At 45.0% G+C, this 18,461-nt stretch overlaps 1 protein-coding gene across 4 annotated transcripts in view; it reads left to right on the forward strand.

Moving 5' to 3' along the window:
* KCNT1 (potassium sodium-activated channel subfamily T member 1) overlaps positions 1-18,461 on the forward strand; it is a 255,503-nt gene that overhangs the window by 182,532 nt on the left and 54,510 nt on the right. For all 4 annotated transcript variants that reach the window (XM_061571563.1, XM_061571564.1, XM_061571566.1 and 1 more), the window contains 5 exons: positions 1,194-1,374; positions 10,484-10,648; positions 13,842-13,978; positions 15,186-15,249; positions 16,239-16,347. In XM_061571563.1, the coding sequence (XP_061427547.1) occupies positions 1,194-1,374; positions 10,484-10,648; positions 13,842-13,978; positions 15,186-15,249; positions 16,239-16,347 (656 nt within the window). The remainder of the gene's footprint in view (positions 1-1,193; positions 1,375-10,483; positions 10,649-13,841; positions 13,979-15,185; positions 15,250-16,238; positions 16,348-18,461) is intronic.

Here is an 18,461-nt window from a genome sequence, read left to right on the forward strand (position 1 = left end):
CTAATTTTCTGTACATGAATGCATAACGGTCTACCATCTGTCTACCATTTGGTTTACTCCAATGCCAACTTCGAATTATTCTTTGTCAGAATAACGATAGCACATATGCTGTAGGGGTATAGGGATGCTCCATTGAGTTAAGCAAACGAGCACACTTCACCAAAAAGTGCGTCTGTGAATTACATAATGTGTGCAAGAAGCGGCCAGAATGCTTGAAGCATTACGCGTTTGTGTTTTAGACACAAACAGTGGAGTAGTCTGCCCCATGAGTTCAGCGACCAAGATGAAGACTTTTCGATTTAAAGCTTTCGTGACTGCAGGGATTCATCTTCTTGGTTCTTTCGGTAAAGTCACGTAGAAGGGAAGTAATAAAATAATAAAAATAAAACATAATAAATTAAAATTATTTTATTATGTTTTATTTTTATTATTTTATTATGTTTTATTTTTATTATTTTAATAATAAAAATAAAACATAACAAAATAAATTATTTTATTATGTTTCATTTTTATTATTTTATTACTTACCTTCTACATAATAATAAAATAAAATAATTTTATTATGATTTATTTTTATTATTTTATTACTTCCCTTCTACGTGACTTTACCGAAATAACCAAGAAGACAAGAGACCAAACGGTGCGATACTGTAAGGACACATCTTGGAGGTCACGTGCCTCTCTTGTGCAGTCGCTGCTGGCTTTGGTCGAGGGCACGAAGCGTCGGCAAGTGTGGTGGCATCAATGGCTTGGGCCGTGACGACAATTATTTGGCTACTGCTATAATGTCCACGTGTTAAGCCACTCTGTTGAGCTCTCATTTGCGGCCAGGTCGCTTCTCAAAACAATTGCTCATAGCTCAGTGGGTTCTACCTGCACAAAAACATAAATTAGCTTGACGATCTTGAGCTGCTTGTGGTCATCATGATAAAGGTGTCAGTTTTGTACCAGTTTAAAGGGTAAAAACCTACTACTAGATCTTGAGCTGTTTCTATTGTCTCCCAAGTGTTACATCTCTCCCGCTGCTTACACCATTGACGTCTTGCCCGCGTTTCGATCGCTTTCCTTTCTCTGAACCGAACTTTTTGATGTCTCGTCCCCCCCCCCCCCCCCCGCCGCCTTCACCGCCAACTCGGCCCCGAACCGTAACTCCCTCGGACGTCCCCGACCCTGCCCTTGCCTGCCACGAGCAGCATCTGCGGCTTCCAGCATCTGGAGAGAGCGGCCGAGAATATTTCCCTCTTCCGGTCGCTCTACTTCTGCATCGTCACCTTCTCCACCGTGGGATTTGGTGACGTGCTGCCCAAGATCTGGCCGTCCCAGCTGCTTGTGGTCATCATGATCTGCGTGGCGCTCATGGTACTGCCCGTGCAGGTGAGAAGCTTTTCTTTTTCCGCTCGCTGTACAACCGGGCGCGCCACGGCGGCCAGATGTTAAATACCTCGCCCGGTATACAGGAGGTCATGGATTCAATCCCGACCCTGACGCCAGCTGTATAATTGTAGTGTGCATGTCTCTGTCTGCCCATGGTCGCATGGATTTTTCTCCGGGTCCTCCACGGTTTTCCCTGCACATTTAGAAACGTACATTTAGAGTATTTGGCTGCTATAAATTTGCACGTGATAAGCCACTTCGTTGAGCTATCGTTTGTGGCCAGGTCGCTTCTGAAAAAGAACTATATGGCTCAGTGGGCCTTACCTGGTAAAATGAAATAATAGTTTAGTTTACAGCCAAACAGCTGGGGCTGTGCCAAGCCAACCGGGCCATTTTCCACTGCAGAAACCGGGCCATGCCGCTCACGTCGCACGCGAAGAACTTGTCGAGACACGTGCAGACGACGCCGTGACGCCGCATCCTCACGATGCACTGACCATCAACACACGCAACAAAGACAAGTCAATCAATCCCCCCCGATGTCTCCTTCTGTGGCCCTCAGCAAGAGTTCTGAATGGATTCTTCGTCTGATGGCACAGTCAGAATAATCATTAGGAAATGTTTTATACAAAAAATCAAAAGACAAATGTGCAAATGTAATTTATTTCATGTTGGGCTCATGGAATCGAACCCACCCACACGTACAAAGGTCAGACTGCTGCGAAACTTAACCTTTCTGCAACGTACAAATGTACCTTTACAACCCTCATATAGGCAACTGATACTGTACTGTGGATGTTTGCTACCACATGTATTAATATTTGCTTCTGATTATAATTGTGGCTGTAAATATAATCTGTTTGACCTTGCACGGCAGCTTCAATTCAACGATGTTTGACTGGCTATGGTTTCACATGATCGATTATGGGCCTTATGGGGTCTTTTTTTGCCTAAAGTGTAGATTAAAATTTTGTCTCGATGGCCTCCCACCAACATTATTTTTGATGATGATGATGTCTGCAGAGGGAGCTTGGTGCACATTTTACAAGCACGTGCCCCAGTTCACAGCAGATCCCATCCCTTGGATTTTTGCACCATTAACGGGCACGTGTCATTAACCAATGCCAGGTTCCATTTTGGAACGATACGCACTGTTACACAGAACATTAGCAAGCCACGTGGGATCTCGGGTATGGGATTTTCTGTGACTGCTACAACAATCTTTATTTGAAGCTTTCGTGACTGCAGGAATCCATACACTCTGGTTCTTTCGATAAAGTCACGAAATTTTTCTCTCACCCACCTGTGCTGTTTTCGTTTTCTAATTCAAGCTCATGGCTAATTTCTCCAGCCTCCACCTGTCCCTGCACGCCACAAACCCTCCCCCCTCTCCCCCGTGAACTCCTGCAGCCACGACTCTACAACCCCCCCCTCCCGTGCCTATATAAAGCCACAACAACAGATCATTCTTTCTCACATGATGAAGGACGCTTGTGTTGCGACCGAAACGTCGTGTTCTTTTATTGTTTTTTCTTCTTCTATCTACGTGACTTTACCGAAAGAACCAGAGAGTACTGCTACAACATTCAGTTGAAACAATGGGTACGATTTTTTAAAATTAAACCCACTGGCCTCTGTCCACCCAATAGTTCAAATAGGTGCGCTACAGACAATTGTCAGGGTGTGCGTGGTGGGATGCAGTGTAGGTACTTTCACATCTTCCGAGAGGTGTGGCCAGTGTAGAAGAGGAGGCCAACTACCCTCGAGAGGGGCTGTCTAGCAATCACTCGAATGGAGGCCCTATTTCCAGGAGTCACGTAAGAAAATTAATTGCTGGGCTGTTACCATGTCAGAGCACGGCTGAGATGCGGTGAGTTCCCGAATGCGAATAGAGTGTTCGCTGCCTGAACAAGCTCTCAGCATGTGGGGTGAAACGTCCTGCCCGAACACGTAAAACAACACCAAAAGCACACAGGAGAGCCGTAGCATGAGCGCGCAAACCTACACAGGTTGCACGTGATCACATTAAACTGTTCAAACTATTTATTTAATTTTACCAGGTAAGTTGCGCTGAGCTATAAAGCTTTTTTTCAGAAGTTACCTGGCCGCAAACGATAGCTGAACGACGTGGCATATCACGTGGGAATTTCTAGCGGCCAAATACTCGACTCGAAATGCGTGTTTCTGAATGAGGAGGGGAAAATCGGAGGACCCGGAGAAAAAGCCACGCGACCACGGGGATAGAGACACGCAAACTCCAAATATACAGCAGCAGGCGTCAGGGTCGCTATCAAATCCACGGCCTCCTGTATGCCAGGCGAGGTAGTAAACGCCGAGCCACCGCGACACCCTAATGGCACCGTGTGAAAATAACCTTCAGGCTTTTGCGCACTCACTTACACACACGTCCAGAGAATTCCCCGAGGTGGAAATATAAAGTAGTCTAAAATGAATAACAAACGTTTAGGTGCCCCAATAATGAGTAGACAATTCAGATTACATGAATGGCTCTGGCAGGTTAATCGCAAATAGTCCCAAAGCAGGAAAACGGCAGACATAATGAGGCAAGAGGGAAGGCGCCTTTTGATTTGTCGCTGTCAAATCTCTTTGTGTTCCAATGCCACTCTTGTTTTATACTTCCTCTCAGAGCCTCCCGTGCACGAAACACCAACACATAAAGGCAAATGGTCCGAAGAAAACAATGTTAGATAAAACATAATTTGTCTTAGAAAAAAACATCTCATAAATGTTATTACTCTGCATCGATTGTTCAGTTACAATTGATTGCCGCACTCACAATCGTAATGGGGTTTTTGTGATTCCCTGTATCCAATGGAGGCGCTACAATCACCGAAACGTGAAAACAATATTTAGTTATTGAACGATGACCCCCCGAATCTTGACAATTCATCTGATGGCAGGGGAGGCAATTCATTACTTGGAAAACCTATATCAATCTGTTGCATGCATTTAGCTCCATACCAAAAAATAGCATTTCTCTCCTGAGCATATTGCCATCGTACGCAAGAACATTTATTTTTTATGCTTTTTTTAAAAATCACTGTTGCCCGAAATGCCAAGCGACCAGCAACAATCAGCGCTATTGAATGTGTCATGGATCAAAGTTAACATCTCCCTCGAATTGAGCAAGTTCGTTAACACGTGATAAAAGAGCTGTTGGGGTGTATTTTAAAAGTGGTACAGTGTGCCACAGTAGCGAGATGTTAACTACCTCGCCTGGTATACAGGAGGCCGTGGGTTCGATCCCAACCCTGACGCCTGCTGTATATTTGGAGTTTGAGATTCTCTCTCTCTCTCATCATCATCACGGTGGCTAGGAGATGTTAACTACCTCGCCTGGTATACAGGAGGTCGTGGGTTCGATCCCGACCCAGGCACCTGCTGTGTATTTTGAGTTTGAGTTTCTCTCTCTCTGTCATCATCATCACAGTGGCTAGGAGATGTTAACTACCTCGCCTGGTATACAGGAGGCCGTGGGTTCGATCCCAACCCTGACGCCTGCTGCTGTATTTTTGGGAGTTTGCATGTTCTCTCCGTAGTCGAGTGGATTTTTCTCCGGGGCCTCCGTTTTTTCCTCCACATTTAGCATTTGGCTGCAATACATTTCCACGTGATGATAAGCCACTTTCTAAGAGACATCATTTGTCGTGGGGTCACTTCTGAAAAGGAAGCTGCACAGTTCAGTGGGGCCTTCCTTACCTGGTTAAAAAAAAAATGTGTGAGGGGAGAAGCAGAGTGATGTTGCGTTGTGACCCGCAGTGTGGTGGTGGTGGTGATGGTGGTGGTTTAACACAGAGTGGATCAGATGAGACAGTCAGCGGTCTGGTAGACTGAGGCCTCAACAAGGGTGGAGGAACAAGTGGGTGACGTTCATGGAAACGAATAAACATCACTCGTTCGAACAAGTGGCGTTTATTTGAATAGAAATTACTTGGCCAAACAGATATGACGGATTAAAATGCACGCCTTTTTCGATAGCCTTACCTTTCTTGTGAAGGGAATACAAATTTACGCATCCTTGAAATTTGATTGAATACATGCATTTATGATGCAGCAAATATGCTTTAAATGGAAACAATAATGGTCAGTTGGGTTGTGTGCAACATCACAGGCAAATACAGTGCAGAGGTCCTTCGGTTTACCATATTAATTGGCTCCACGAAAACCATCGTTCATTGAAATGGCCGTTAATCGAATGTAGGAAATACATGTTAAAGGTTTGATTTGTTCCAAGATGGTCGGAAGTTCACAGAGCGGAAGTCTTTAGTTTTTATAAATAAACGTTATAAGAACATATTAAAACATTATTATGAATGTTTTTAAAAATAAATATAGCGTAAAAAGATGCACACATAGAGCATGAAATAACATTGTTTTACCTTAGGCTAAGAAGAGGGATGGCTTAAGGCAGGGGTCGGGAACCTTTTTGACTGGGAGAGCCATAAAAGCCAAATATTTCTAAATATATTGCATTGAGAGCCATATAGTATTTTTAACGTATAATAAATTAAATATGTATCACTTTTAATGCGACTTCTGGTGCTGCATGGTTTTGCTGATGGCCTTGTAGTCTGGTTCATACGTGGTGAGGTTGAGCTTCATGCAGGCGTGACCCGTGAAATTTATCTTCAAAACTAATTTCTGTTTACTTTAAAATGACACAGTATTATTAAGCAATATCACAAGTATTTTAAAATCAGTTCCAAACTGATTTTTGTATTTTTTTTCAACTCAAAATTGTCTGGGAGCCATATGCCATCACCAGAAGAGCCATATATGGCTCGCGAGCCATAGGTTCCCGACCGATGGTTTAAGGGGTTGATGGAGCAGTCGGGGTTGGCTGAGCTCTGGTGAGTCACCTCAGGATCCGTTCCAGTTGGCCCAAATTGGCGGCCGCGTGATATCGTAAAACATTACATTAACAATGGCACCACATTGATGCGGATCGTTCATCGCAATATCGTTAGTCGAAGGCATCATAAACCGAGGGATCACTCTGTAATTTTAAGACTGATGTAAAAACCAACGCATTCATCACAACACAGGGGAATGATAGTGACCATGAACGAGAAGCACATACATGATAATGTTTTTTTTACCCTTCTATCTGGCAACAAAACTGACACCTTTCTTACAAGGAGTCATGTTTGCATAGACCGCAATACATGCAGCCATAATGCAAACAAAAACATAACTCTGATAATATATGCACTGTCTTTGAAGTTGATTGGTCCACACCCGAGACAGCTTTCCTTAGAGCCTAGTCTCACATGGGTTGGACCAGATGACGCCAAAAGGCGCACAACTCAAAGACAATGCACCATCAGAGTATGAGAGCTCGGGTTAAGCATTTACACCATTGGAACCTCATTTGCCAGTAAAACATATAATTGGATTTTTACCCTTCTATCTGGCAACAAAACTGACACCTTTTTAACAAGGAGTCATGATTGCATAGACCACAATACCTGCAGTCATAATGTTTTTTGTTTGCATTATGGCTGCAGGTATTGTGGTCTATGAAAACATGACTCCTTGTAAAAAAGGTTTCAGTTTTGTTGCCAGATAGAAGGGTAAAAAAACAATTATCATATTTTTTACTGGCAAATGAGGTTCCAATGGTGTAAGCACATACATGTTGGAAAATGGTAAGTCACTCACCTGTTCGGTTGAGTAATTTCTCCTATTTCTGAGTAGAAATTCAGTGACAGTTGGAAAATTTTCGTTCGTATTTTAGTCCCGGCCTTTTTGGGCAGTTGGGCTATTTATGTATTTATTCGAGCACATTAACCTGGATAATCCCTTGAGGTGGAACTTCTTGTTTGCAATGGGTATCCGGGAATGTCAAGTGACATATAGCAAACAGTCAATGACACGTATACAAACATTATTTCCTTGTTATTTTTATATTCAGCTGAGTGGAGCATAACTTTTCTTCCCGTGGTCTGTCTCTCCACTTCCCTCTGTCCGTCTCTGCATCTTCCACCTGAGATAGCTTTCAACCTGTCCAGTATTTGACGTTTTCTAAAATTTTCTCCCCCTTCCCCAAACGCCAGGTAGTGTTCTCTCCGTCACTATCCACTATTGTATGCAGCCAGTCACCATTCATCGTGTCTTTAAACATGAAGACGGCAAACCTAGAATTGTATCCAATCTTTCCGAAACACATTTTGGAGACGCATTTTGACCTAAGCTTAATGCACTGCGCAGGTGCGGTGTTGTAAAACACAACGTCTGCTGCAAGCCAACTTAAGCATGCTGCTTCCCACAAATTTGACGTTTGAATATTGTCAGCTATTCTAGATTTTGTTTCTTGCTGTGTTGCGCCTGAAACGCCGTGATTTAATTTATATATTTTTTCATTTTTTTATTTCTTTACCTACGTGACTTTACCGAAAGAACCAACATTATTGTCACCCAACGTAAATTCACCGTCGCAAGCAGATCCTGTGCTGTGCACATTTCCGCGGCTCGTTTGCAGTGTACGCCGCGGCGGTGGCGAGATGTTAACAACCTCGCCTGGTTTACAGGTGTCGTCGGACCGATGGCGACCCTGATGCCTGCTGTATATTTGGAGTTTGCGTGTCTCTCTCCACATTGTCGCGTGGATTCTTCTCCAGGCCCTCCAGTTTTTCTCTCCACATTTAGAATCAACATGCGTTTCGATTATTTTGCTGCCACTTCGTTGACCTATCATTTGTGGCCAGGTAACTGCGGAAAAAAGAGCTATATAGCTCAGTGAGCCTTACCTGGTGAAATAAAACTAGTTTAAATTTTTAGTTTAAAACCAACGCACCTTTCCGCAAAGCCCCTTTTTGAGTAAGGCAGCCCCTCGCACCCATTTGGTGGCAATGGTGAAGTACTGGACGTGCGGTACATTTATCAAGCGCCTTCACGGGCGTACTCCCACACGGTGTTATTAGACTTCAAACGCAACACTTCACAAAGCACGGCCACCACCGTGGCACGGATAATCAATAGCCGTCCCGGCGCTGTTTGTTGCACAATGCAATTTACCCTTGAAGATTACGCATCCGAGTGTGCCATGCCAACAGGGCGGTGTTCTCTTGCTGTGGAGCAATGAACCCTGTACCCTAACGGAAGCTTAAGTGCATGGAGAGTATTTTATTTGTGTTTGCTGTGTGTGTCTCTCTCTCGCTTTTTTCACTGCCCATGAGGCAAATGCCAAACACAATTGCCATCAAATGCTCACAGTAGCAATTATTTACTGAACAGTAATGTGTTCTATCCCATAGTCAAGCAGAGAATGAAAGGCGTTCTCAAATTCCGATGTACTTTCGGGTTGTTGTTGTTGGCATGCCGTCCGACGTTTCGCTCCACGTACTATGGGAGTTTTATTCAGATGCAGAAACAATTCGGTCCAGACATCGTGCCGAACAAACACACGGTACAACCCGAAAACACATTGGAGAGGCGTGCAGCAGAGGTCGCAACCGGGTACCCGATACCCGTACCCTACCCGATACCCGTACCCTGCCCGATACCCGGCTACCCGTACCCGGCCGGGTACGGGTACCCGTTTGCGACCCTGGTGCGGCCGGGTACGGGTACGGGTAGGCCGTGAGTCACTGGTGAGTAACTGTCACTCATTTCCCAACGTCTCGTCTCTTCTCACAATTCAAGTTCCTAGAATCAACCCACCCGCGCCTGCAACATGGCTTCATCCCAGAGGTCGCAATCAGGTACCCGATACCCGTACGGGTAGGGTACGGGTGCGGCCGGGTACGGGTACCCGTTTGCGACCCTGGTGCGGCTGGGTACGGGTGTACGGGTAAGGAATCAAAACCCGTTTGCGACCTCTGGCGTGCAGCACTACTTCCTGTCCCAAGCTCGTTTACTCGATGCACCAACGTTGGAGTGGTAGGGCATCACATTCTCATCGCCACAGTGTCCAGGATGTCACTGCAGATTGTTTTTTATTTTCAATATGCATTCTCAATATCACAAGAAGCGCTTTTATCGGGGGGTTCCTCAAATTAACAAGGCATGATATTGGAACGAGCACGCGAATGCGCCTATCATATTAGAAAAGCAAGTGATGTCCCACTCAGGTCGGTAACACGAGGAGCACTTTGTTCTTGTCCTGCCTAGATAATGACTCCTGGCAATTGAATGAGGAATTCCCACCGCTCGCTCTTGGCCACCAAGAAGGATGAGTGCCACTGGACACTCCCCCTGAGTGTGGAGATGATTTGATTGTTTTTCCGTTTTACTCCGGAAACATTGAAAATGTGGTGAGCAAACCAACCGACTAAGCAAAAGAGGATAGCATACAATACAGTGCGGTGTGGATTGAACGAGAATATAAAAGCCACCGCATTTTCAAGAGTCTGTGCCAGATTATAGCGCTGTCCACACTTTTGGAACCAGTGCTGTATGTTTAAATGTCGCTGGTTGCCGCTGCCGTTCAATGGTCTTGGGTGGGCAGCAGTTAACTTTTTGCCCCATCGTTTGTTGTATGTATGCGTGTATGTTGAACTTTTTTTGCACCAATCTTGATTTGAAGCTTTCGTGACTTGCAGGAATCCATACTCTTTGGTTCTTTCGGTGAAGTCACGTAGGTAGAAAATAAAATAGATCATGACGTTTCGGGCGCAACGCAAGCGTCCGTCATCAGGTGGGAAAGCATGGTCTGCTGCTGATGCAGACTGTTTTAAAAGGTCTGCATCAGCAGCAGACCATGCTTTCCCAACTGATGACGGACGCTTTTGTTGCGCCCGAAACGTCGTGATCTATTTTATTTTTTGCACCGTACGTAGCCAACCACGTTAATCGGTGGTGCGGGGAAAGGACAACAAACTAAATACAAAAAGCAGTTAAACAGAAATTAGTTTTCAATCCAGATCACTTAAAAGTGCACAGCTCCAATGGCTTCCTAATATCGGAAGGAAGAGCGTTCCAGACGGCCGCAGAAGCGCGTCCGAAAGCGCGCGATGCGGTGACCGTCTTTGCTCGGTGGCTCGACAAAAGCCGCTGCGAGGATGACCAGAGTTCACGTGACGGTTTTTGCTCCTTGGCGAGATCCTCCAGGCTCCGTGTTCCACTCTGCCCCCTGACCCTGTGTTAGTTCGAAGAGCTGGTCTACCTGTATATGGAGCGGCAGAAGTCCGGCGGCAACTACAGCCGCTACAGAGCGCAGACGGAGAAGCACGTCGTGCTCTGCGTGAGCTCGCTCAAGCTCGACCTCCTCATGGACTTCCTCAACGAGTTCTACGCTCACCCTCGTCTGCAGGTGCGGCACGCCGCGGCGTTTAGATGTCAGTCGATGAATTCGTGAGTGAGTTCACTATTCAAACTAGATTCGAAGCTTTCGTGACTGCAGGTTCTTTCGATAAAGTCACGTAGAAAAGAAAATAATAATTGGAATACGACGTTTCGATTGCAACACAAGCAACCTTCGTCAGGTAAGAATGAATGATGAGAACACTAGACACGGAAACAACATAGGCAGACACACATGCAGAGAGAGACACACACAAAGACACAGCGAGCGAGACAAACCAAGACAAACAGAAGGATGTGTATCTTTGTGTGTGTCTCTCTCTGCATGTGTGTCTGCCTAAGTTGTTTACGTGTCTGTGTTTTCATCATTCATTCTTACCCGATGATGGTTGCTTGTGTTGCAATCGAAACGTCGCATTCTATTATTCGATTTTATTTTCTACGTGACTTTACCGAAAGAACCAAAGAGTAATTCACGATTCGTGTAGTTTACCGTATTTATTATACAAGCAATGGGCGGTGGGTAGGCTCAGAGGTCAGAGCACTCAGCTGACACTGATGAGATCCTGGGTTTGAATCAATTCAAGCTGCCTGTGATTAAACCCGGGTTCTCAGGTCTGGCAGTGAGTTAATAGTCCCGCCCTGGTCACCTACGGCTGCACATGGAATTTTCACATTTCAATGCGAGCCCACTCGACACTCATTTAAACGTGGCGACGCTGATGCTACGTAGGTGCGGTCGTTTATTTATTTTTTGGGCTTTTTTTTGCACAAGAGAAAATATTCTTAAAATTCTAAATCAATTTCTACCCATTTTTTTTTTTTAAATGTTCATCCCATCAGGAACGCCGGGCATGCCTTGACAAGACTGCAATGAATGCAATGTCTAAGCCTCAATACCTGTCGCATTACTATTCACGTTCTTCAGAGTCTTATGATGGTCCAATGGGCATTCCTAAAGCCGAGGTGAAAGTTCAAATGAAAGCACAAATTAATCCGCTTTTAATTGACTGAATATAGGGTAAGCGTGTGTTTATTCTTGTACGCAGTTTTAAAGCATTCCGACGTGAAAATAAATTCAACAATACGTGGGCCCCTACGCCATGCAGAAATGTCTTTATCGTATGCGCCAAACTTGTTTTCTCCAAACTAATAAATACTAAATTTCGATTTAAAGCTTTCGTGACTGCAGGGATTCATCTTCTTGGTTCTTTCGGTAAAGTCACGTAGAAGGGAAGTAATAACATAATAAAAATAAAACATAATAAAACAATTCTCACGACGTTTCGGCCACAACGCAAGCAGCCGTCCTCAGGCGAAGAATGAAACACCACCAAGCTTGGAGCGTATATTTAAGCTGGGTTAGAGGGGGGGAGGTGGGAAGAAGAGCGCCTGTGCTTGGGCACAGACACTCGACACATTTGTCAATTATACATTACGTAAAAAAAAGTACAAATTTAGATTAAAACGCAACTCAAAAGTGATCATTATCAGACATTAAAAATAAATAAGCAGACGTATCTCCCGCATGTTGTTTATATTCTCTACAACAACACGCATAATTGCGTTGAGTTTTGTTGTTTGCGCTGATGCATCACTGCCCGCCGGCGGCAGTATCACAAACAAAAAGAGAGTGTGCTTTGTGTGCCTGCCTCTATTTATCAATTTTGCCAGGTTGTTTACAGAGCAGATACACGCTTTTGTTTCAAAGCCGTCCGCCTGCGTGCGCCGCTGCTGCCGCCGTTGTCGGCTGTCCGGCGTCACCGATGAGATCGATGGAGATCAGTAGCAGCCCTAAGGGCAAGCGCAGCAGTTGGGCTTTCTCTTCCATATGGCAATGGGGGGGGGAGGGCAGGACTCTGTAAGCAACTTTTTTAATCCTTTATATTAAGTTCACTTGCTTGCTTGCTTGCGCGCTTACGACTGTGCAAATCTTTCGGTCGTTTTTTAACCCACTTCCCGTGATCCAATCGAGCTTACATTTTGCACACAGACTCGTTGTGCGTGACAATTTATTTTCGTGAAATTTTTTTCCCAAAATTTTCAACATTTTACGAATTTTTTTAAAATATTTAATTACCAATTGCTTAATGTTGGCAGGCAATCATCTGACCCATAGGTGGCAGCCATCTCAAGCCAGAGGACGAGAGGACTCTAGCCGCCACGCATATAAAGGATTTATAGTGAAAAACTTTGTTTTTACGGATTAATTTTTTATACGTTCATGTCGATGTTGGTGAGTGAGCCAACGGACGGCTTCTTTCACCGCACCTCCGGTTAGCACGGTCGGCTACGTACGGTTCGAAAGAAGTTCAACATTCTTGCTACCGCTCCCCATATCTTGCATTAAGGACGCTGCTGGCGGATGATCGAAGCGAGCGGCGGTGTTGCTATGCGGTCCGTCGTTTTAAACTGATGACCGCACTCACAATTGGGAGCGCTATTCCGAATTGTCCATTGGTGCAAGGGACTGGCCGCATCTGCCGTGCAGTCGGAGTAGAAGCATCGTTTGGGGTACATCTCGTGATGAGACTTGCCTCATCACTGAGCCCAACACGCATCATCGCAGCGTAGCTGCTCTAATGAGTGAGCACTGGGTAATCACCTCTGCCGTGATGATGTCCCTAATGTATATCGATCGAGGGCCAACACTATAATGTTCTTGGGTGCTTTCCCCCCATACTTCTCCCATGTTCCATTCACGCTCCGTGTGTGTTCTCTGCTACTCTTATCATGTTCCTCCACATATCTGTGCTCCTTCCATGCCCCATTATCCTTCCACGTCTCTTGCTACCCACCATGCTTCTGCCTTACTTCCTCGTGTTTCACCTGTGCTTCTCCATTGTGCCCCCCCCCCCCATTATTCCCCATGCTTCTCCGCAGTACTTCCCTGCCCTACCCCATGCTCCCCCTGTTCTTTCCCTGCTCTTTCACCGTGTTACCCCGATGCTCTCCCATTATTCCCCCACGTTCTCCTCTACCCAACGTGTGCCTGTCCTGCACATTCCTTGCTCGTGCTGTGCTTCTATTGTGCCTCCCGCATGCTCCTCCCGTGCTCCCAAACCCTTCTTGCACAATTCTGTTACACCCCCCCCCCCCCACGCTTCTCTATCACGTTGTACACGTGGCTCCGCTGCGCTTCCCCCGTGCTCACCCGTGCTGTCCCCCACGCTATCATCTCCCGCGCGACCCAACACACGCAGGACTTCTACACGGTGATCCTGTGCCCCACGGACATGGACTCGCAGGTGCGCCGCATGCTGCACGTGCCGCTGTGGGCTCAGCGCGTCATCTACCTGCAGGGCTCAGCTCTCAAGGACCAGGACCTCGTGCGAGTCAAGTGAGACGACAGCAGAATCGAGAATCTTTTTGTCTCAGAGACCGGTACAAGGCACCGATCACAGAACAAGAACGGGGGGGAGGGGGGCAGGAGGGAGGCATTAATCACGCGAGCAAAAAGCCCAAGATTGGCGTGGCAGGGTTTGGTGAAAGGGGTAGATTGGGCTGACTGGGGGAGCCTCTAACAGAGAAGTGAAAGTTTGTATCAAGAGGTTAGGGCAAGGTAAGGGAGGAGATAGCTAACATAAAAGGGGAGAAGGGGGACGGGAGAGAGGGAGGGAGGGAACGAGTTGGCGGGGGAGGTGGGGGGCAGAATCAGAATCTTTATACTGGAGGAGGAATCCGTTGAGCTATAAAGCTCTTTTACACAGATTTCCAATCGGGGCGGGTCAGCAAGTCACAACAGCAAACAATACCAAAATAAAACGCTTAGGAGTGCAAATTGGGGAAAAGGTAAACAAGTCACGAAATGTAACTAAATAATAAATGCACAAATTATATAAGTCCGATTTATCAATCTGTGGCAAGGCGGCAAAAACAACAACAACAACAACAACCCAGACCACACCAAGATAACACCACGCAGCAGTACAATGGCACATTGACATTGAACTATCGATAAACATCTCGATTTAAAGCTTTCGTGGCTGCAGGGATTAATATTCTTGGTTCTTTCGGTAAAGTCACGTAGAAGGGAAATAATAAAATAATAAAAAGAAAAAAAGAAAATTCTCACGACGTTTCGATTGCAACACAAGCAATCATCGTCAGGTGCGAAAACCACAGCAAGACAATGTTCTTGCTGCTGTTTTATTTATATTATTTTATTATTTCCCTTCTACGTGACTTTACCGAAAGAACAAAGATTATCGATAAAAAGGTAAGGGATGAAAGTTACAAATCACATTTTGCAAATGCGACTTATGTATTCAGCACCAATCGTCTGCTTCAAGAGACACACACATTTACAATGTGAGTACAACGTTTCGCCAGTAATTACAACTAGCTTCATCAGGCGACTGTCAGATTTGTGGAGAAGTATAACTGTTTCGTTCCTTACATAGAGGCGTAGATGTGGTTGACCACGCTTCTGCGCTTTTGCGCAAAGTGGGGGGGGGGGGGGAAGTTAGAAATGACAAAAAAACAAACTGGAAAAACAAAAAACCCGGCCGTGACTATGAGCGACTTTTGCGCGCTGCATTTTCCAGGATCGATGATGCTGAGGCGTGCTTCATCCTGACCAGCAGGAATGAGGTGGACCGCACTGCAGCGGTAAGTCCTCTCTCTCTCTCATCACACGCTGCATGCATGGCCTGGAACGTTTCTTCTTAATGCGTTGCGGGGGAGCCATGAAATTGGGAGAGTAATGCAAGAGTTCGTGCCTGTTGCCCCCGTTCACGGAAACCCGCTCGACGGGGACATTGTTTGAGTGCCCTGTGTGCAGGCAGAGTGCGGTTCGGTCTCTGTCTGGCGCTTGCGTAATTGTGTGTCTGCCTGGGTGCTCTTAAAGGTTTCCTGCAAGAAGCCAGAACGTGTTTTCCTCTCAAATGCGATAATCACCGGTGGAAGATCGATGTGCGGTTTTACAAATTACCTATTAATTTAATGCGTTTTAATAATGTAATGTAATTTCATATTTATAGAGTGCCGTCAATTTTTTTGTGTTTATTGAATAGACACATTCAGATATTTCACTAATACCATTCTTAATCCGCTGCTAGGCTGGATAAAGGCTTCCCCAGGGCATGTTGGCCATGTTGTTTCACTATACTTCACCACAATGGTTAATGCAGGCCTGTGAATTGGGACTCGGGTCCAGTTCAGATATCACTCACTACTGAAGTTAGCCATGACCTTAAACTGAACCCTGGTAGCCAGGTTTATAAATCCAGTGTGACTATTACTACAACACTACTCCAGCCTTGTACACACAGAGGAGGGCCTCACTGAGTCTCAAGGCTGTTATTTTCACGTGGGTCCTCAATTGAGATGGTTGGTCATTACCATGAAAGTTTTTTAGCATGCATCTGTGGAGAGCTTTGAGTTGTTATCCCCTCGTATGCATGGTGGGTTTTTCCGGATACTCCGGGTTTCGTCCGGCGTGAAGAATGCTCATTCCAGGGTTGTGGTCAAAACCATCCCAAGTGGTGGTGGTGGCCTGGGAAGGCCTTCATCCAGCAGTGGATAAGTCATGGCTGGCTGATGATGACGTGTGTGTATGTGTGCAGAGCTCACTGTTGTTGCCTTGCCTCTGTGTGAAGGATCATCAGACAATCCTGCGAGCTTGGGCCGTCAAAGACTTTGCTCCAAGCTGCCCTCTCTACGTGCAGATCCTAAAGCCTGAAAATAAGTTCCACGTAAAGTTTGCAGGTATTTTTTGTGTGCCGTTCACTTTCTTTGTTTTTCTTCTTGTTGTTTTTTTACTGCTCATTGCTGCTTTAGATCGCATTCGTCTGTACCACATTGTGTCCTGATGCTACTTTTTCTACTTTTGATTTGGTCGAAATATGTGCAGGTACTGTTAGGGTACCATAGATTTGTGGTGGCTTACAGTTTTTGCAATATATTTTTTTTATCTTCCCCCCCCCCCACAACACACAATTTATTCCAGTTGTGCAATCCGTGTCATGTCATGAGCTCAATCAATTTGGAAATCTTGCAGAGTGGTGCACCCTACGGCTCAGAGAATGGCTTCTTATGACAAATCCTTCAAGTGGTCTGTTGACCCTTTTACGCAGTCATGGGCACACTTTCCCACACACTCCCCTGCAATATGATCTCGTCACAGCCAAAGTGATGTAAGCAATCTCAGAAGTGGCGTTTTTGCTCATTTAAGTGATGAATGTCAATTGTGTACAAAACAAAAATAGTGTGCAGAACATCCCCACACGGTCTAACACAGAGAGCAACGTTTTGTCACATGACTGTTTAATTCTCACAGCTGGAATTTAATCATCCTTGCAAATTAGATGTTCCATTTTAGAGCATTATCCAGCTAATGATTTTTGTTTAAGTAGTCAAATTAATTGCTGTATCGAACTTAATGTGATGCGTTTTGCTTCTTCTGAACGGTAATTGGCGATTTAGTTGAAATCATCAACTCCCTACACATGGGAATCCAGTTGAGAACTAATTTTTGTGTTGAGCTTGTTGTCCTTCAGCCGCACCACCGATTAGCACGGTTGGCTGCGTACTGTGCGAAAGAAGTCCGACATACAAACCAACCTGCACTGAGCATTCCCGGGACACTGGATAACAACCGTAAAGCACATCAGAGAGCAAAGGTGCTTCACTTAGATAAATATTTAAACGCAAACTTTTTCAGTAATATCGTTCAGTTTGAAGAAGACATACGGCCAGAGACAGCTGCATGGACTGCAACCAAGGATCCTCACAGAGGCACAAACTCAGCACTGCGACGATCTCTTGGCCAATCCGACCGCCTCACGACAGCGCCCCTTAATGCAAAGCCGGCGCCTCGGCGGATGACGTCAAATGTCACGGTGACCCAAGTGCACATATTCATGCTCCCATTACTTGGGTCACGCAGCTCCGTGTCGGTGACTCCGTTCTTTGAAGGAGGTACACGCAGTCCGAGCGTGGCGCTCCTGTGACTGCCTGTGAACATGCTCAAGCGCATTCACGATTATCATCGTTGTTATATCCTTTGGGTCTTTCGGTAAAGCCACGTGGATAGAAAAATAATAATGAAAAATAAAAATATCACGACGTTTCGATCGCAACACAAGAAATCGTCATCAGGTGAAAAAAATATAGCGGGAGAGCTGCTGATGACGATTGTGTTGCGATCGAAACGTCGTGAAATTTTTATTTTTCTATCTACGTCGCTTTTTGAAAGACCCCAAAAATATGAATTCCTGTAGTCACGAAAGCTTTAAATATCATCATTTCCACAAGAACGCAACCTGTAGGCATTGAATAATCCACTCCCTCCCCTCCAGCAAATTCGATAAATTGCCACGGTATGGAAACTGGCACTATTTGGACACATATATAGGATGGACAACAACAGGACAGTTAAAAGTGCGTTACTCGGAAATATGGAAGGAACCGGAAAGAGATGAAGACCTAACAAGAGGATGGCTAAATTTCGATTTAAAGCTTTCGTGACTGCAGGGATTCATCTTCTTGGTTCTTTCGGTAAAGTCACGTAGAAGGGAAATAATAAAATACATTTTTTAAAAATAAAACATAATATAATATTTTTTTCTTCTTGGTTCTTTCGGTAAAGTCACGTAGAAGGGAAGTAATAAAATAATAAAAATAAAACATAATGTTACTTCCCTTCTACGTGACTTTACCGAAAGAACCAAGAAGATGAATCCCTGCAGTCACGAAAGCTTTAAATCGAAATATAATATTTTTTATTATGCTTTATTTTTATTATTTTATTATTTCCCTTCTACGTGACTTTACCGAAAGAACCAAGAAGATGAATATCATTCAGATTGAAGAAAAATTAG

The sequence above is a fragment of the Lethenteron reissneri genome, chromosome 48 (genome assembly GCF_015708825.2).
Source record: "Lethenteron reissneri isolate LAM-NWPU_2019-01 chromosome 48, ASM1570882v1, whole genome shotgun sequence".
Taxonomy (NCBI): Eukaryota; Metazoa; Chordata; class Hyperoartia; order Petromyzontiformes; family Petromyzontidae; genus Lethenteron; species Lethenteron reissneri.